The sequence below is a fragment of the Pelodiscus sinensis genome, chromosome 20 (assembly GCF_052426305.1).
Source record: "Pelodiscus sinensis isolate ZL-2025 chromosome 20, ASM5242630v1, whole genome shotgun sequence".
Lineage (NCBI taxonomy): Eukaryota > Metazoa > Chordata > Testudines > Trionychidae > Pelodiscus > Pelodiscus sinensis.
The window spans coordinates 2,498,681-2,519,195 of record NC_143071.1 but is presented as its reverse complement, the minus strand read 5'-3'; the positions used below and the strand labels follow the sequence as shown (position 1 = coordinate 2,519,195).

The 20,515-nt window shown below is 46.6% G+C and overlaps 1 protein-coding gene across 6 annotated transcripts in view; it reads right to left on the bottom strand.

Moving 5' to 3' along the window:
- The window catches only part of RPTOR (regulatory associated protein of MTOR complex 1), a 306,816-nt gene extending 286,662 nt beyond the window's left edge, over positions 1-20,154 (bottom strand). For 3 of the 6 annotated variants that reach the window (XM_075904085.2, XM_075904088.2, XM_075904089.2), the window contains exon 1: positions 19,563-20,154. In XM_075904085.2, coding sequence (XP_075760200.1) covers positions 19,563-19,727 — 165 coding nt within the window. In that variant the 5' untranslated portion in view covers positions 19,728-20,154. The remainder of the gene's footprint in view (positions 1-19,562) is intronic. The other 3 variants (XM_075904086.2, XM_075904087.2, XM_006119354.4) reach the window with 1 other exon arrangement.
- Between the last annotated feature and the right edge of the window lie 361 nt (positions 20,155-20,515).

Sequence of the window (20,515 nt, the reverse complement as noted above, 5' to 3'; positions counted from 1 at the left end):
ATGGGCAACGGGGTGGCTCACTTGATTCTGTTCTGTTCATTCCCTCTGAGACACCTGGCACTGGCCACGGTCAGAAAGCAGGATACTGGGCTAGACTGACATCTGGTCCTAGGTAGTAGGGCCCCTCATACACCTCCCTGCAGCAGCCTCTGCCGCTCAACTTATTCCAGTGAAGATGGCTCCCGCTTGCTCCTCATGTCAGCTGATAGATTTCTGGGTGCACTCCATCCCGCTCCACCTCTAGATGGTGACTGTCCAAAAATCCTGGTGCAGTGGATTATTCCATGCAAATTCGAGATCAACATTCCCCAAGAAAACCTCAGTAATGTGAATTCTTTGCTTCATTTCTTGTAGTACTACACATTCGTATTTAAACATGAAAGATGGCATAGTTAATCTACTATATATTTTAGCAAGTTTGTGCATCTGTCTGTGAGTTCGTTTGTTCAAGAACTCCTAAATGGTAAGAGTCAGGACCACCAAATTGGGTAGGCAGCTCCCTCTTATCATAACTTAAAGCAAGGTCAGGGTTTGGTTGTGCCAGGACAATGGGATGTGCCTGGAATGGGATTTTTTTTGTGCAAAACGGAAAGGGGGATGTGAGAGAGCAGGGACAGTTATATTAATGAATGAGGGCAATAGCAAGCACCCCAGACCCAGGGAGCAGCCACTGGCTAGCAGCATGGACCCTACCATCCCGGCCTGCCCTGGGGAGCAGCTGCCACTCCTCTACTACCGCAGGGAGAAGCCAGTAGGAGGGCTGCACGGCTAGCCCCAGACCTAGGCAATGCCAGGTAAAGTCTTCTAGTGTTACATACATATCACTCTTCCACAGAATGACTGACCAAGTATTATTTTATCAACTACCATTGGTTAATAAAGTAAAGGCATTCTGATTGGTTAATAATTAAATCACACACTGTTTTAATATTATGTGCTGCAAAGAGCCACAGGAGGCAGATTAAAGTGTCACATACATCGCGTGAGCCTGAGTATCACTATTGTAAAATGACCATCTATCACACAGGCCAACTTGCTGGGCTGGCAAGACAGACAGGAATGCCCATGGGGACCATCTGTGACTCCGTGGTAAGACTGTTGTAGTGCTTTATAAGTTCACTCTTGTTACTGGGTTAGTGAACGCTAATTATAGAATGGGCAACTAGTTTGGGGTTTCTGCCCTGAGGCTGGAACTCATGGTCATGAGCCGCTCCAGAGAACGTGACATTAACCGTCCCCCTGCTCCCCTCACCAGTTCCCCATTTTTGAACATAATTCCTAATTTGAACTGAAATCTGAGCAGTTCCTTTTTTTCCAGAATGCCTCAAACCTTCTCCTAGACGCTTAGCAGTCAATCTAAACCTTTGCAGCAAAGCTTCTTGATATTGCTCATAATTTTTATAGTCTTCTGGCCTTATAATCAATGAATTTTATTCTTCTGAGGGCTATACCATCCTCTCCCACATCTACATCTCAGCACATCTCTTCCTCTGTCTTGCACTCCACTCCATCTTGTTTTTACTGCTCTGTCTCCTCCTTTCAGTCAACTCTGGACCATTTTCATATCACCCACTATGTTTGGAACAGCCTCCATCTTCCGGTGTGCCACGGAATCTCCTCTCCACCTCCAGATTTCTCCTTAAAATGCACTATTTTCATTTAGCCCTCCCATGCTTATCTCCTTTCTGATATACTCAGTCTCTTAATTTATCCCCCTACACTTTTTCTCTGCCCCCTATATTCCTGCACCTTCATGAGGTTACACGGGCTACAAGAAGCATCATGAAGCAAGGATTGTTTTATTCTCTTGGATAGGAACCCTGAGTAACAGCTGGACATGCTAGAGAGGGGGACTAGTTCTTTAATGGCTGGCTAGTATTTTGAGCTCAGGAGAGCAGACAGGAGAAAGCCATGACTCTCAGATTAATCCAAACACTTAAATCAGGGTGCAGAGAGGAAGAGAACTGGTGAGGACTGAGCAGTGCCTCTTTTGCAAATGACACACAAGCGGTTGGGCACTTCAGGGGTCTTAACTTTCTTCTGTTAACCTCCCCCTGGAAGGAAAGAGAGAAAGGAAAAATAGTTCTGACTTAACCCTAGGGGAAGGCAGGCCAGCTGCTCTTGGAGGCATCAGCAATGCTGCACATTGCTCCCTTGTTGCAGCTCTCTAATCAGGCTCCAGACACCAAGACATGTACAGAGAGGAAGAAAAACATTCCAATTATCACTTTCTAGCAGAAATCCTAGTTTACACTTTCCTGGGAGACGGTTTCTTTCTTGCTGTTCTGCAGACTATACAGCAGTTACATTAACAGCAGCTCTTTCCTGTTGTACCTCATAACAAAACCAAAAAAACAAGCAAAAAATGACAAGTTAAAAATACTGGCTCAAGTGTCATTGACAAAACCATTGGGACAAGAAAATTAAGGAGGGACACATTTTGCCAACTGCCAGAGATACACACTTATAACTCTGCCAACTGTAAATCCTCCATGTATAATAAAACAGGGATTAGGTTACTGCGCCACATTACTTCTCTCTGGACATGAACAACATTTATAGGGAAGGTTTCATAATCCTTTAAAGAAAAAGGATCTACAAAAGATTTTGTTAAGAAGAATGTTAATCTCACACCAAACTGGCTTTAATTAAAGAAAAGCCATTTTACAATTAGAAATGTTACAATGGTTAACTGGTTGAATGCTAGCACTTCACCACTTAACTATTTTAAATTAGGGCCCATCTCCCAGCCCATCACCAACCCTGCCACAGTTATGGGGTCCTGCTGCTTGGCCCACTGGCCCCTCCTTCGCTGAGGCTACTCCAGACCACACCAGAATTCACCAGCAAGGGCCAGTTAACCGATTAACTAGTAAGCCACCCCTGAGCAACGTAAACTACATCAACCTATATGCTGGTGCAGACAGAGCTATATCAGCAGGAGAGCTCCTGAAGACACAGCTCCTACTGCTTGTGGGAGCAGGAGTAGGGATGTTAAATGTAGTTTAATCAACTAATCGAGTAGTCGATGAAATTTCCATTGACTAGTCGATAAGTGGGGGAGCCGCAGCAGGGTTAGCTCCCGGCCCCAAGAGCTAACCCCACTGCAGCTCTGCCTTTTAAATGTATTAAGAGCCAACAGGCTCTTAATGCATTTAAAAAGCAGAGGCACAGCATCTGGGACTGGGTGTGAGCTGGGAATCAGCTGATTCGTGGCCCGCACTCAGTCCCTGCTACCCCCCTGCCTACTCTGCCTCCCGCAGAGATGGTGATGGGGAGAACCGGCTTTTAAGCTGCCCCCCCCCCCCCCAGCACCGGCTCCTACTCCCTTCCTCTTGCTACCTCTGATACAGGCTATTCAACTACTCACTCCCTCCCAGCCCCCCGCTGCCTGTGTATCAGAGGCAGCAAAGGGGGGGGAGCAGGAGCCAGTGCTTAAATGCCGGTTCCCCCCAGCACTATCTTGAAGGGGCAAGGGAGGCAGAGCTATCTACCACTGCACTAGTGTGCTACAAGTGCTTACTAACATTTGCCACACTTGAGAAATAAGAGAAACACATTCTCACCATGACATATTTTAATTAAAACATGAAATTTACAATTACAATCCAGCACTTTGATACTGATTTTAGGTTTTCACAGACACACGATGAGAGCATTAGCAAACCTACTCCAAAACAGACATCACCAATTTTAACCAGCAATAAACCCTGCACAACTCCACTGAATTCTGCCATGTTCATTTCCGTTTGGTGCTGGAATGTTGGTCTTATCAGCTATGCCAATCCTGCTCTAAAAGAAAACATTAAACATTCTGCACACACAATACATGCTCCCCGCCTCCCAAAATCTTCACACACTGTTTCCCTTTTTCAACCTTAGCTGCTAATCAAATTTCAGTGCCCTGAAGATATTCAAGAAAGAAGTAGACATTTATGGAGTCTGACATTTTCTCAGATGCAATCTTTTTGTATCAGAGAAATGCATGCAATGTAGTGGTTTCCAAGCTTTTTAAGCACAAGATCACTTTTTGAATTTAAGTCAATCCAGGATCAACCTTAAACCCAAGCACCCCTGCCTTGCCTCCTTCCCCACCTCTTCTCCAAGACCCTGCTCACTCTGTGGAGATGGGGTACAGAGATGGGGATAGGGGGACACTTCAAGCCCATACACAGGAATTTCTGGGGGATGGGGGGGGGGGTTTAAGAACATAAGAACAGCCAGACTGGGTCAGACCAAACGTTCACCTAGCCCAGTATCCTGCCTGCTGACAATGGCCAATATCAGATGTCCTAGAGCAGGGGTGGCCAACCCGTTAGGAGTCTAAGAGCCAAAACAGCGGTGGACAGAGTGCGAAGAGCCAGGTACCAGAGTGGAAAGTTGTTGAGGGAAAAAAAAAACCCAGCCGCGCCGGGGGAAAGTAGGAGCCGGTACGCCGTCCCAGGGAGGGGCTCCAGGCTGGACAGTGTTGAGGTCAGGTGGAGGGTTGGGATGCTGAGCAAGCTACAGACTTGGGGCTGTGAGGGTGCAGGAGTTTGGGCTGGGGTGCATGAGGGACTCAGGGCAGGGAGGCTGGAAGTAAGATGGGCTCAGGACACAGATTTGCAGTGTGTGGACAGTGCAGGAGTGTTGTGGCAGAAGACTGGGAATGTGGGGGTCCAGAAGTTTGGGAATGTGAGAGGCTCAGGACAGGAGGTTCCAGTGTATGATAGGTTCAGGTTTGGGGTCAAGAGGGTGCAGGAGTGTTATGATGCTGCAGCCAGATGGGAGGTTGGCCCGGCTTCATTTTTAAATAAAATATTCTGTCAAACACAATGTGTTTCAGCATTGTCTTTATTTATGAGAGGGGTGGGGAACCTGTTTTGAGTCAGGGGTCACTGACCCACAGAAAAGTCAGTTGGGGCCACACAAAGTGAGATACAAAAAACAATCCCTTCAAAAAACCCCAAGCCTCACTAATGTGGCCCCAACTGTGCTGGTGGGGGCAGGGGACAGAGTGCTGGGGCAGGTGGCAGGGTGCTGGTGGGGAAGAGTGGCCAGGGGAAGGGGACAGGTACTGCTCAGCCGGTACCTGGGGATCCCGGGTCTAAGGAAGGACACGGGCTGCTCTTCCCCTCCCCTCTCCTCCCATAAACAGCTGGTGCACTTCCTGAAACACTGGGTCTGTCACTGGGCTGGGGACGTCCTCCCCCCTGCTGCTTGCCTGTGCAGAGTGTGTAGAGGAGTCCCGGGACTGCATGCCAGCTCCAACTTCTCAGGAAGTGCGTGCTCTTCCCCTGCTCCCCACGACAGCTGTGTACTTCCTGAGAAGTTGGAGCTGGTATGCAGTCCCGGGATTCCTACTCTCCCTGCCCCCCCAATCCCCATCCCGTCCCCTCCCCTCCCCCAGAACCCCCTTCCCACTCTAACCCAATCCCCCTCCTCTCCCTCCACCAGAGCTAGGCCCCCCCCCCCGCACAGTAACCCAATCCCCCTGCCCTTCCCTCCCCCAGAGCCAGGCACTCCTCCCCGCTCTAACTCAATCCCCCTCCTCACAACCTTATGCCCAGGTCCCAGATCCAGAGCCGCTGCTACCGCCACGCACATCTCCCCCGGCGCTGCGGTGTGTGCTCTGAGCGGCCGGCTTTGAGCATGTGCTGGCTGGGTCTGGGATGCCATGTGCACCCCCCCACACACACACACACCCAATCCAACTCTCCTCCCCTTTCCCAAAGCCAGATTCCTCCCTTCCCCGCTGTAACCCAATCCCCCTCCCCCCAACCTTATTCCCAGGTCCCGGAGCAGGGCCGCTGCTGCTGCTCCCCAGGCGGTGGGCACATGCACTGAGCAGCTGGCTTTGAGAGTGTGCTGGCCAGGACGCCATGCGCGCACGCCCCCCCTCCCCCTCCACCTCCGAACCCGATCCCTCTCTCCTCACTTCTCCAGAGCCAGGCATCTCCCCTCCTCTCCCCACAACCTTATGCCCAGGTCCGAGAGCCAGAGCCACCACCTGTGCTCAGCGGCCAGCTACTAGCACGTGCAGGCTGGGATGCTGAGTGTAACCCAGCCTGCACATGCAGGATATGATGTAGTGTGCTGGAGGCCATGAGCAGAACGGTGCGGACCATGAGCACATATGAGGCTCAGAGTGGTCTGGCCGTGAGACTGGCTGACCTGAGCGGTTCTGGGTTCATCCTGGTTCCATCAGGAGCCACAATTTTTTCCTCACGTGATCCCTGTCCTATCATCCATTTCCAGACAAACAGAGGCTAGGGACACCATTCCGACCCATCCTGGCTAATAGCCATTGATGGACCTAACCTCCATGACTCTATCTAGCTCTTTCTTGAACCCTGTTAAAGTCTTGGTCTTCACAACATCCTCTAGCAAGGAGTTCCACAGGTTGACTGTGCGCTGAGTGAAGAAAAACTTCCTTTTGTTTGTTTTACACCTGCAGCCTATTAATTTCGTTTGGTGACCCCTACAGTTCTTATATTGTGGGAATAAGTAAATAACTTATCCTTATTCACTTTTTCCATACCAGTCATGATTTTATAGACCTCTATCATATCCCCCCTTACTCTCCTCTTTTCTAAGATGAAAAGTCCAAGTTTTTTTAATCTCTCTTCATATGGGACCCGTTCCAAACCCCTAATCATTGTTGTTGCCCTTTTCCAATGCCACTATATCTTTTTTGAGATGTTGCGACCACATCTGTATGCAGTTTTCAAGATGTGGGCGTACTATGGTTTTATAGAGAGGCAATAAGATTGGTAATTGATGAATAGCAGCATAAATGAAACACTGTACTCGCAGACTGTATTTAATGGGACTTCTGCTGCTGCATTTTCTCACATTTCTTTGAAATTTACATCATAACTCATCAAATCCAGCTTCATGTGGATTGTGTCTTATTCTCTATCCCGTTTTTAATTATTCCCAACATTCTACTTGCTTTTTGGACTGCCGCTGCACACAGTGGATGTTTTTGTAAACGTGGATGGCCAGGGCATGAATGCACCCCTCATGGTCCCCCAAGTAAGCGGGGAAATCAGCCCCAGCCTTCCCCCAGCCATCCAGAGCACAGAGGCAGCACGCCACTCCTGCCTTCCCCAGGTCAGCCGCAGCATGCTTACTTGGGAAACTATGGAGGGTGCTTTCGCACCCTTCGCATTCCCCTAGATGCAGGCCTGCACTTTGACATCAGCACCCCTGCCCTGTGTCTCAACCACCCTGCACAGTAAGCAGGAGGCTCTGCAGAGGCAGCTCCAAGGCAGAGATCAGGAGCAGCATGTCAGCGGCAGGGGAAGCAGCTGAAGTGCTGACACTTGAAAGCCTCCCAGCAAACCCAGTCAGGATCACCTGTCAGAGGTTCCAGCATCTACCAGTGGATTCCGACCTACTGGCTGGTGACCACTGATGCAATGAATGTTAAAAGTCCTGCTTCTCCAAACGCAGGAGGAACCAAAAACCAAAGGAGCAATTTAATCACTTACAGCCCTAAGCCCCTTTAGCCAACAGCAGACCCAAAAGCTCTGCCTCTACCTTTCTCCAGGACCATACTGCACTTACAGGCCATTGGGCCATTGTTGGCTTCCTTCCTACCTCAAGTCTCTCTCAATTTCTGTCCACCATCCACAGGGTTCTAACTCAACCCATAACAAGCTTTCCCACTACTCATAACAACAGAAGGGAGTACACCTTTGTGAATGGAAAAATGAAATCAGAACAATTTGCTGCAGTGACACTTACTAATACCAGAACAGCGGTGGGCAATAGCCACCCCGCGGGTCAGATGCAGCTCACCAGAGTTAGCCCCTGGTGAGCCACCACCACTGTATTTACCTGCCTGGGTGCCGGAATGGGTACTTGCGGCTCTCGTTGGCTGCGGACCACTATTCCCAGCCAATGGGGGGAGTCTGCACTGCTTCCCGCAACTCCCATTGGCTGGGAACAGCAAACAGCAAACTGCAAACACCCATACCTACAGCCATGCAAATAAATAAAGTGGCAGAGGCCTGTTGGGGCTAACCCTGACAAACCACTGTACTAGAATCTTCTCCCATTACAAAACTGCCCCTCACCAAGATGTTTTCATTTTCATCGTATTAATATTGTGTTTCTACCATTTATTATTCCTGATGCAAATATAACTACAACTATATAATTTAAGTGAACAGGTCTCTTGGTCATTGCCATAAAATAAACAATTGATTTGGGTAAATTATAATTATATTTTTACCCCTTATACATTGGTTGGAGCTAAAATACTGAAGTCATATAGCTGGTCACTGATTTTGTCAATTCTTATCCTCAGAGGCTGACCTAAGTCAAGGTCAATTCAAAGGCCTGAACTGTCTCCAAATTCAATGGAGGAATCCTGCGGCACGTTACAGACTAACAGATTTATTAGGGCATAAGCTTTCCTGGGTAAAACCCACTTCATCGGATGAATTGGTGGGGAAGTTACAGAATATATGAATAAGGAAGAAGTTGCTTGTTTTAATGAGGCTAATCAAGTCAAGGTGGAAGTCCACGAAAACGTATGCCCTAATAAATCTGTTAATCTCTAAGTGCCACAGGACTTCTTGTTCTTTTTGCAGATACAGACTAACATGGCTACCCCTCAGAGAGTTGTCTCCAAATTGCTAGTGTAGAAGAAACTCAGCATAAGGCTTGCTGGCCATGCAAGACACTAAAGAACAAGGATGATCAGAGCAAGGGAACTGGACAAGTGTACCATTGTGTGCTCATCCACCAACTCATTTTACAGATGTAACCGAATAACCATAACTACTTTTGATCATTAATTCAACTCAAATCAATCATTAGTCTAGACTCTAGAGGTGAAAGTATTCACATACCTCAGAGCCATCCATCACTCTGGCTTGGCATGGTTTCTTTCTAATATCAAGAATTTGTCTTCATTTAAGGGAGACAGTTAAGTCATTTGGATTTACATCTCAATCTGATTTACTTGCACAGTGCCTACTAAAACCTGCACACAGCTGACACTCCATGATCACCTGTGCACATGCAATCTGTGATCAGAGACAGCATACCCTGCAGTTTAATTACAAATGTGACCTAGTGTAAGGAGACTTACAATGATTATTTCAGGCTGGAGTAATCATCATAACTAAATGCTTAAGAACTCAGAAAAGGACACTACTACTGTCAATTAGATTATTTAACTACGAACATACATAAAACATGAGTCAAAGTGTAATTTCAGTGCTAACCCTCCACTCACTTATTATGCTGCCATGTTCCATTAATATTTCTGTGAAATGTGGAACATTTAGCACTCCAGCAGTTAAGCTCCACAAATCTATCTGAATTAAGCACATTCTTATGCAGTACAGTACTGTTGCTAATCTCCATTTCTGTAGAAAACCAATTGTCTGTCTCTGCCTGTTCTCCTAAAAGCAGGATTTAATTCTCACTTTGCAGGTTATAAAGCAGCAGAAAAAAAGTTGTTAAAATAAAACCACTACAACTTTCTCTTTTGCTCTCTGTGTATTCTGGAAATCAGTGTAACGAAAACATGGTTCAGTTTGTACATCCTGACTTTAGTACTGACTTGTCATAGTTAAAATCCAGCATATTTGAGAGACTTTTATTTTAATAAAGTTTCATGACTCACTTGCTACCAAAGCTAGGAGATTTAATTCAACATTCAAAGCTTAATCCCAGCTCCATCTGATAAAACAATTCTTTACATTAATAATAGATTAAAGCAGTGTCACACTTCTGGCACACACATTTCCTAGAACCAGTACAGGAAGAATGAAACCTCCGCAGAAGCAGGTCTTTTCAATGAAAGTGGTGTCAACGTTCAGACATTTTAATTATATTTACTAAAAATCACTCTTCAACTTGGGGGAGGGAAAGGGGGAGAGGCCTTCCCCTCCCTCTCTTATATAGAACTTCTCTTTCCGGCCTCCATGAAATCAAGCCCTACACAGCAAGGAAAGGAATGCCACCCTATTCCCACGCCCTTGTAGGACAGCTTTCTGTAGTTCATAGCAAAATTAAGATCACAAGCTGGCCAAATGGTGCTATGAAGAGAACTGAATTTGGATAGTTAACAGCCTCTGTGTATGTGTATTTGGGGGCATGGGAAAGAATACACAAGCCCACATGCACCCTTTTAAGTGTGTTCTAGAAGTGCTTTCTGATTACTCTGGAAAATCTGATAAGGCTATCGGTACATTCCCAACTAACATGCATGCTGTTATTTATAGAAGACAAACTTTTTAATCCCCCAACATAACACACAACTGGACAAGACTACTCCAAATGAGAGAAGGTGGATTGTGTAGCACGCTCTGAAGGCTAACTGACCTGGCCTCTAAAGGACAAGGGATGGGAGCCAATTCCCAACATCAGGATTCCAGATTAAACAAATTTCTTCCATTTACAACAAGGGAGTTCCAGCTGTACTGTCTCCATTGGTCTCAACTGCAGCAGTACAGCATGAGGAAAAAGTATCTCAGGTAACTTAGTCTAAAAAGCTATTGGATAATGCACTACATGTTAATACTTTCTCCTAAACATTTCTGCAGAACTTCAGCCAATTCTTGCCAACCATTGCCACCACCAAAAGGATAAATATGAACCCTGACCAGCATATATAGCAATAGATAAGGCTGCCCAGATGGATAGTAAGCAGAGCTGATTCATTTAAATCATCAATTTGAATCATGGTTTAAATCAGCAAGCAGGAAACCTTAATTTAAATCAATTTCAGTCTTTCTGTTGTTATTTTCCTGAAGGCAAGCTGATCTTCTTCACTTGGTAATCATTAAAACATATTGATTTCCCACTAAATATAGCTGTTCCCTAAATTGGTGCTTGTTTTTGCTAACCAGGATGATACATTGTATTTATACACATTTATTTAAACTATCATATAGCTTTATATATATTCAAATTCTTATTTTTTTATGTTTTATCTTAGAAAATAGTGATTGTTTCATACTATATTAGATTAGTGTTTATTTTTTGGGTGTGTCAGGCTTTATTTGGAAGGAAACTAGAATTCAATTAAAATGCACAAAAACAGCACTGAATCTTGTTTTTTCTCTCCCTCTCCATATATAAAGTTTTTCCTACAGGGTGTCAGAATGACACCCTCACGCTCTCCGGCTGTGAACGCAGACAGAAAGAGGTGGGTAGGTGAGTATGAGGCACAACCCGCTAGTATTAGCTAAATGGAACTCCATTAAGTGTCCTGGATATATGGGGGGGTGGGAAGTTTCACATGTTCTGCATTTAAAAACGAACTGACTAGAGGCCATTTTATCTATAGTTGCTGATCTGAAATGATAATACACATGGTGACCACAAACACAGGGGATAAAATTGGTAGACGTCATATACTAAAATTAAGACAAATGTTCTCTCTGCATGTGCAGAAAAGGCTACTGTTATCAAAAGCTCATTTAGCACTTCAACAGGCTGGTTCGAGGTGTTTAATCAGTGACTTCCCTCCAGTTCAGTGGGCTGACTTTCTTAATAAGTTCAGCAGCAAACCTTATATCACTTAATACAATTTTTTATTTAAAATTATTTTAATAATTAGAATAAGTGTAGTACTTATATAAGTGGTCAATTTCAAATTTAATTTCACATAGATTTTTTTAAAAGCAATATATTTCATTCAAATTTTAAAAATCATGAATTTTAATCTACCCTTGAGCAAGGCATCACAAGAGGATGCTAGACACCAAACAATGCTTTCTAAACCATTAAAAACAGAAACAGACCAGAAAAGGAAGCTGTAGTGAAAAGAAGAAAACAAGTGGGCAATCCGATTGAGAGGTTAGAGAGAACACACCCCTCACAATTGATTAACTGGTACCACAATAGAGTAGGTTTGACAAACACCTGTCAGGGATGGATCAGGGTGGGCAATAATTTTTGATGGGTCGCCACTCCAAGATTTTGGTAAGTGGCCAAGGGTTGCACTTTTCTATGGAGGGGGTGCAGCATCTGGGACAGAGCTTAGGTGCAGAAGGGAACTCGGGGTAGGGGACTGGATGCAGGAAAAGGCGTTGAGTCTGAGAAGTCTGGGTGAAGGCTGCCAACTTCTCCTTGGGCTGGGGAAGAGGAGGTAAGTTGCGCAGGCTACCCACTGGCTTCTCCCTGGGCCGAGGGAGAGGGGGAACGTGCTTCGCTTCAAGCCAGGGGAGGGGGAGGAGAGAAGGTTGCACTTTTCCCTGCAGTAGGGGAGACTGTGCAGTATAGTGAGTGGCTTCTCCCTGGGGCAGGGGGGATGGCACAGCATAGTGGGTGGCTGCTTCCCAGGGGCTGGGGCACTTGCTACCCCTCTGTGGTCATTCATGAGTATTACTGTCCCCAGTGCTTGGGTGCCCCCCTGTGGTCATTCGTGAATATAACTGTCCTTGCTCTCTCTCCCCTCTTTGAAGTGAAACAATCTCATTCCACGCACATCCCATTGACCCGACACAGCCAAACCCTGACCTTGCTTGAAGTTATGATAAGAGGAAGCAGCATACCAAATTTGGTGGTCCTAGCTCTTACTGTTTAGGAGGAGTTCCTGAACAAAGGGCCTCACAGACAGATGGACGGACTCACAGACAGACGTCACAAACTCTCTAAAATATATTAGTAAATTAGCACACATAGGACCTTCAAAAATGAAGCAGAGGTTCTGAGTGGGAGTTTCATATCAGCATCCAACAAGTGACTTAAAGGCATAAACTTCATTGGAAGTCTATGGGATTTGGTGACTTTGGCACTTTTTTACATGTGAATGGATTTCAGGTGCCTTGATCAGGTCAGTCTCATTCTTGAACCCTGACAAGAGTGCTTTGTAGGCAAAGGAGGAAGATCAATCAGACACTTCATAAAAGAACAGTAGTCAATGAGAATCCAAGGAGAGGGACACAATCATCATACACCTCAGTTCACAAAAAATAAGACATATATGGAACGGTCTACTCCCTCACTGAAGATGCACAGTGGGACTTCAGTCGGGTCAAGATAAGATTTATATTCTGTGGAAGATTTATTTAGGATTATCATCTTAGAGCCTGAACCTCAGTACCCTTGTGGCTTTGCCAAACCAAGATTTCAGCAGGTAACTAAGTGCTTCAAGAATACTACCTGCTATACCGCAGTCTGAAAATCAAAAATTGTATGTGTTCCCTCTTCTGACTCGATAGCAATTAACTGACCTATTCCACTCCCAGTGCTGTATTCTCAAAAGAGAGGATGCTGAGGTACAAATGTTTTGGTATAACAAGATGCTTAGAGCCCTGCGCAGGTATAAAATTTGTATCTACATTCAATCTGCAATCCACAAACATGGTCCACAGATATCTACATCTGCACTAGCTAAAGATGCTTACATAACTGGACTTTTTATTTAGTGGCAATAATATGCTTAATTCCAGCTTTGTTTAAAAATACAAGGAGGGAGGGAAAAGCCAAGAGGAAAAAAAAGGCACACCAAAAATATTTTCAAGGTTTGCCAAATAGCATTAACATTAAAGCAATGGACACTTTGGGGAATCACCACTCTTTGTAACTACTCTTCATTTTTAATCATACACAATGAATGACTAACTTCTGCCTTCATTAGAAAGCAAAAAACTAATTTTCCAAAAGGACACACATATGCATTCATTATAAAAATGTATTAATGTAAAGTTCATGGAAGGTTCCCAATTGGCATAGCATGGGTTGAAGTAATGCAAGCTTTTCACACTCTGCTCTCTCAATACAAAGTAAGTCTGGCCTGGAAAGAGCCTCTAACACAGGGCTGGGCAATAATTTTGGCAGTAATGAATTCTGGTATGTGGTCGTAGACTGGCTCCACCCCTTGGAATGAGCGGGGCTGGGGACTAGCCTCCCCCCAAGAGCTGTCTGGGGCTGGAGGCTTTGGATTAAAAACACAGCAAAGGGCTCATTGCTCCACTGACACACTGCCAGGCAGCCTCCCAGGGGTGCTGGAGTTATTTGAAGGGCTCACAGCTCCAACCACTGCCGGGATAGCACCATGCCTGGAAATTCTGTGGCACAGGCAGCAGGCTATACATAGAAAGCAACCAGATGCCATCTGTGGGCCAAATCTGGCACCAGACTGCCTCTTGCCCAACCCTGCACTAATCCAAAACAGTTCAGATTCTACAGCCCATTCTGTCCTTTGCTACTCTGCTGAGCCTACCCACAACGGAATATAAAAAATTCATAATCTTAAACTACAAGTACAGTCCTTCCTTTATATTCCAATCTGCTTTTACAAATATAAAGTGTCACAAAATTAGAAACATACTCTGGATAAAATACCTTTAATCTGCATACCAGTCTAGACTAACAGATACCTTCATCCCACAATAATTCGGTGCTTTTGCACTATATTTTTTATGTTAAAAGTTACACAAAATATTTTACTAGAAAGAGAAAGTCAAGACAGGTAGGCACAGCTGTGAGTTTTGGCTTACAGAAATATGCATGTCACAATACTGCACTGCACCTAGGAATGAGAAAGCTAGGGAGGAAATTTACAAAAATTGTGCCATGGGAGAGGGGGGACTGCAGGAAGACAAGATTATTTTATTTTTCATACATTGCCTGTCTCAAAAACTGAGTGTGCAGGAGCCAAGAGCAACGTCCATCATCATTAATTCTTCACCATCGGTTTGTCGTTAATGATAAGGCCGTTGCCCAGAAGAGACAGGTGAAGCTTGCCTTAGCTGCAGTAGGGATGTTAAGAAGCGTATAATTCGTTAATCATGTAGTCGAATTTTTTTTTGTCAACTACATGATTAATGGATAAGGGTTAGCAGTGAAAGCACTCAGTCCCAGCTCACACCAGGTCCTGGCATCAACCGTGCTGCGGCTCTGCATTAATAGGGGACTAAGGAGCCGGTGTACAGGCAGGTTGGCTCGGTCCCAGCATCAACGCCGCTGCAGCTCTGTATTAATAGGGAACTGGGAAGCCAGCGTGCAGAGCCAGGAACTGAGCCAATCTGCCTGCATTCGAGCTCCCCAGTCCCTTAATGCAGAGCCACGGGAGGGAGGGGGATTCTGCCAGGACAGGGACTGAGCCAGCCTGTTGGTCAGTCCATGAAAAGATGTACTTGCAGAGCCACCGGAAAAGGAGGGGAATTGCATGTAGCCAATTGTTATTCATTTAACTGACTACACTATAAACATCCCTAAGATGCAGTGCTCTTTAGAAGAGCTGGTAACATTTTTCAGGATCAGAAGAACAGTGAATGTGTAATTTCTTTTATTTTAAGCAGCATTTTTCAGTAGGTTAAGATTTGGACCAGAAACAATCAGCACACCACTATAATGAAACAAATCTCACTTTGATACTACCCAATATTTTGCAGTGACTACTGGAACATTAGAGTTGGAAAATGAGCGAAATATAATTTCATTTACATAAACATTTTGACAACAAGAACTTATAAATAAGGTGGAGACAAGAAGAGTAGGAAAGTAAAAGGGATTAAAAAATGACAAGCTACTCTCTACTCCACCAAAATGCCCAAATTAAGCAGGCATTTAGTTTATGTTTGTTTTCAAAGACAGCTCTCTTGTTCTCTCTCTGGTTCACAAGGCTGAGGATTTCAACAACACCGACATATCCTTGGAGCAGCTTTTAACAGGTGTTTTTTTTTTAAACTTGGATAGTTGCACTGGGACATTTTACTTCCCAATTAGGTTTTTCATATAAAAGTGAAAGATAAACAGAAGCATGCAAGCACAGAAGCCTGTATTCTTATAACATCTTCCACCCCAAAGCACTTTATGCATTTTACCAACAGTACAAGTTATACTAGAGAGAGACAAAGAGAAAATTACTGAAGCACAGTCACTTCCAAGATGAAACACAGGAAGTTCTTAATAGGGCACAGTAACACCACACAGCAGTTAAGGATAGAAAATAAAGAACACTATATCCAACTGAAACTACAGGTAGCACAAACGTGAGGATCCGCTGCACAATGACCTGTAGAACCCACCAAAGACAAGATTAGATTACAATTCCACAACCATCTACAGAACCATACGGAGACCAACATTCCTCTAGTTTTATATCCGTGTGCAGAATGATTTTCATTATGTGCACTAATATGGAGATGATGCATCTCATAACAAAAGTAATTCTGCACATGGACAGTGTGTGGCAGAGGTGGGGCCAAAGGATTGGGGTGTGGGAGAGTGTTCTAGGTTGGGGAACAGGGTTAGAGTGCAGCAGGCTGACAGCTCTGGGTAAAGGTACAGGCTCTTAGGTGGGGACAGGAATAAGGAGTCTGGAGTGCAGGAGGGTTGGGATGTGGGGTGAGCGTTCACTAGGGACACAGGCTCCTTAGGGGAGAAGGCTGCCCCAGGAAGAGAGAACTCCCAGTCATCTCTCATTGCAGCTACTCAGGGCCAGTGGAGAGGCATCTCTCCCCCCAGCCATGGCAGTTCTATGCAGGAGCCAGCAAGTAGAGGTGCCTCTTCCCCCCTCTCCCGCCGCCCCGGCCAAAGCAGCTCTGGGGCTTAGGAAGAGGTGCCTTTCCACACTACAGGCAGAGCATGGGATATAATAGAAAGCTGTGCAGCTTAGAGGGAATTTAGATTGAGGCAGCAAGGGGAGGAGGGAGAGGTGGGAGCCAGTGCTCATGGAGAACTGGCTTTTAAGATCCACACGTGCCAGCTCTGTGGAGCCACCTGCCCTTCCCCCCCCCCTTGCTGCCTCCCACAGAAGCAGCATGGGGGGGGGGGGGGGAAGGAGGCAGGGCGGGGGTGAGGGAGCCAGTGCAGGGGTGGGGAGCCAGCATAAAGGCAACAGCACAGGGGGAAGGCAGACAGGATGCCGGAACAGCCCCTGTCCGCAGGGGGTTCCTGGAAGTGGGACCAGGAGTGAATTGGCTACCAGCCCTGACCCCAAGGACCATTGAATGATAGTGTAACAGCTAAGATTTTGTGTGGTTACGCGATTATTAAATTAAACAATATCTAACATCCCTAACAGAGAAAGGACATTTCTATGTCTCTTATGTAAATTGAAACCTTCAATATCTCATGATCCAGCTGAAGTTGCACCAGAGATCCAGGAAATAAAATGGGGCTACAGTCCTACACACACAATGCCCCTGGACCCAGAACTATGTAGGGACAATGGAACCCAGAGAGCGCCTCCTCTCCCACCATCCGCCCTTCGGGTAAAAAAACTATAGGGAGGAGCCAGTCAGAAATGAAATCAGGCAAAGCATACACAGAAGCTGTTTAAGCAGGATCAGAGGATATTTTCTACAGCTCTGATTGGACTTGTTCTCATCTGTGCTGGTTGAATGTTTGCTCCAAGCTTCTACCCAGTTTCTTTACCTCAGCTTCACTCCATGCTTACCCCTTCCTCTCCTCCTTATCCCATGCACCCTCCCCATGTACCCAGTACTCTAAAACCCTTCCCCTCCAAAAATACTGTGGAACTAGTACGACTGCTGTCATCATTTTGTCCATTCTATTTGTACATTAGATCCTTTTCCACTACCCTTTGTCTATCTTGCCTATTTAGACTATAAATTCTTCAGAGCAGACACTGTACTACACTGTACAGATGGGGGCCTAATGTTGGTGTTCCTAAAACCCTACTGTAATTAACATTGTCAATAATAAGTCATCTCAACATTCCCAGAGATTTGAAGTGTCTGTGGAAATTTGGGGAAGATGTGCGGAGGAGGTGGTTATTAAATAAGAATTCTATCACAATTATGGAACATTCTAACATCATAATTATTTGTGGTAACAACAAGAAAACCAAAAATAAAAGCAGCAGCGCAGAAGTAAGGGTGTTTTGTGCTGCTGCCTTCAGAGCTGGGCCGCTAGAAAGTGGCAGCTGCTGACTGTAGACAGCAGCTCAGAAATAAGGGTGGCAATACCACAGCAAACCATCCCTATTTCTGCAGTACTGCTGGTAGCAGCTCTGCCTTCAGAACTGGATTCCAGTCAAGCAGCTGCCACTCTTCAGCTTCACAGCTCTGAAGGCAGCACTGCGACCAGCAATCATGCAGAAGTAAGGGTAGTAGTACTGTAACCTCCCCCTTTACAATAATCCCGTGACACCCAGACCCACAATTTCTTTTTGGCTCTGTAATTGTAATGGTGTACAATTACACCACCATGAAATTTCAGATTTAATTAGCTGAAATCATGAAATTTACTATTTTCAAAATCCTAGGATGGTGAAATTGGCAAAAATGGACCATAAATCTGGTAGGACACTACCTATTGCGTGCCATCTAGTCCACCACTAGAGGCCCAATATAGAATTGCTTCTTAAAACACCTTTTTCGAGATTACAGTAATAATGAATTGAGAAAGTTAGTTGTTTATCAGGTAACTGTGGTTTGGAAACATACTAGGTGTCCATACACAGACACACAAAGGCAGTATATACCCAAGAGCTAAGAAAATCTTTAAGTTATAGCCAGTTCTGAGAGAAGATCAAGTGCACACTCTTTTCCATTCCACTTTTATATCTAACCAGAAAAGTTTAACTGTAGAAATCAAGCCACAGAGGACTACATGGGCCTGAGAGAAAAGTTTGCTTTTTAGTAGCAAAGCTTAGGACTAGGAATGTGAAGGTTTAACCAGTCTCATCCTTAACAGGTGTGGCTTACAGGTTAAAGTTAACCAGTGGGGGAGTGGAGCAGCTCCCCACCTGCTATGGGCTGCCCCAGCCCCACAGGGGGCCTGCTATGCATGGGAGGGTGGTGCTCCAGCCAGGCTCCTGCCTTTGCTCAGCTCCCCTTTAATTAGTTAATATGCTTAACCAGTTAGCCAATTAAATAGGATTTTACATCCCTACATAATACAGCATCCATTTAATGTTCTGTAGATATTCGGTCAAGAAACAATATCCTGCCTTGTAGGTTAACATGTTTAAGGATCAAATAGGCATCTTCCATCTCAAAAACATCATGAGCCTGACATTGCTCTGGTAAGCATGCATCACTCATATACTCCATGCAACATGCCAATGGAGGACTAAAAAAACCTCAAAGGAGAACTTCACAGAATATAATACTTGCATTCAATGCACCCACTGCCCATGCCACTAACATGAACCAGTGAGGTCTGTTTTAAGACACCACTAATGCCACTACTTTCTCAGAAGAGCACCAATTTCGCAGAAACTCAGTGTAGCTATTTAAAATGCATATAATTAGGAACTCGAACAGTCTTCCTTTTAAGTTGTGTGTTTGTGCCGCCACTCAAGAGAGGCTCAACTGCCACCCGGCTGATCAGCAGAGCACCCACAACTAGGTTTTGGGTTTCTACTAGTGGTGCACATTCACACCTGCCTCTGTGTGCACCCCAATGTATTCCGCACATGGATGGAAAAGATGAGAGGGAACATTGGTAACCGTCACTATTAACTTCTTCGTGTGTTCACTTCCACGGTAGCGATGCAACAAGTGCCTGGGCCCCAGGCAAACCTGACTACTAGAAACAAACTCTAGCGGTGCCTCCGACCACATGGGGCAGATCAAAACCAGAGCCGCCACCTACCCCTCCCCCCGCAGAAGTCCCCCGCCCCGGGGCATTACCCGGTCCTTCATCCTCCAGCTCTGGGCCAGAGACTTGGAGCCCTCGATCTTCTCGCAGTGCCGCTTCTTCATGAAGGCCAGAGGCAAGTTCCAGTCCGTCAGGTCCGACTCCTCCTCCTCCCCTCCGACCCCCAGGAGAGGCGACTGCAGCATCTCAGCCTCCATCGGGAGAGGGGGGGAGGGGTCCGGCCGCAAGGGCTCCGCGCTCTCCACCCCCGCACAGGCCGGGGCGGGCGGGTCCCTCTGCCGGGCGGGGCTCAGGGGCAGGAGGGGGAGGGGTCCCAGGCGCGGGGGGGCCCGACCCGGCTCCGTGCAGGGGGCGCCCGCAGGCAAGCGGCGTCTCCTCGGCCCGGGCAGCGCGGAGGGGTCGCTGAGCACTCGGGGCGCCCGGGCCTCTAGCCCCGCGGGCAGGGCTCGCTCCCCGGCTGCTGCGGCGGGAGCCGGGCTCGGCCCATCGCGCCCTCCCCCGGCTCCTCCCCCACGCGCGCTGGCTCCGGCCCCCGGCGGAGGGGCCCCGTCCCGCAGCGCCGGCGAATGAAACTCCCCTCAGGCGCACACCAAGGAGGCGGCCATATTGCCGCGGCCCACAATGCACCGCGGGGACGGGCCGCCGCGGGAGACAAGCCGCGCCGGCCGCGTTCGGAACCGCGCCTCGGCTGGGGGAGCGGAGCCTCCTCCGCGCAGCCTGCTGGCCCAGTGCCTGGGGGTGGGCGTGTCGCGGGTGACCCCCTCCAAAGGGTGCCCCAGACTATCCCCTCAGAACCCCCAAACACCTCCCCTCCAGAACACCGCAAACGCCCCACAGCACCCCGCAAAACACCCCAGAACCCCACATTCCGCACAGCACCCCTCAATAACCCAACCTCCCGCAAAACACCCCAGAACCCCACATTCCGCACAGCACCCCTCAATAACCCAACCTTCCGCAAAACACCCCAGACCCCCACATTCCG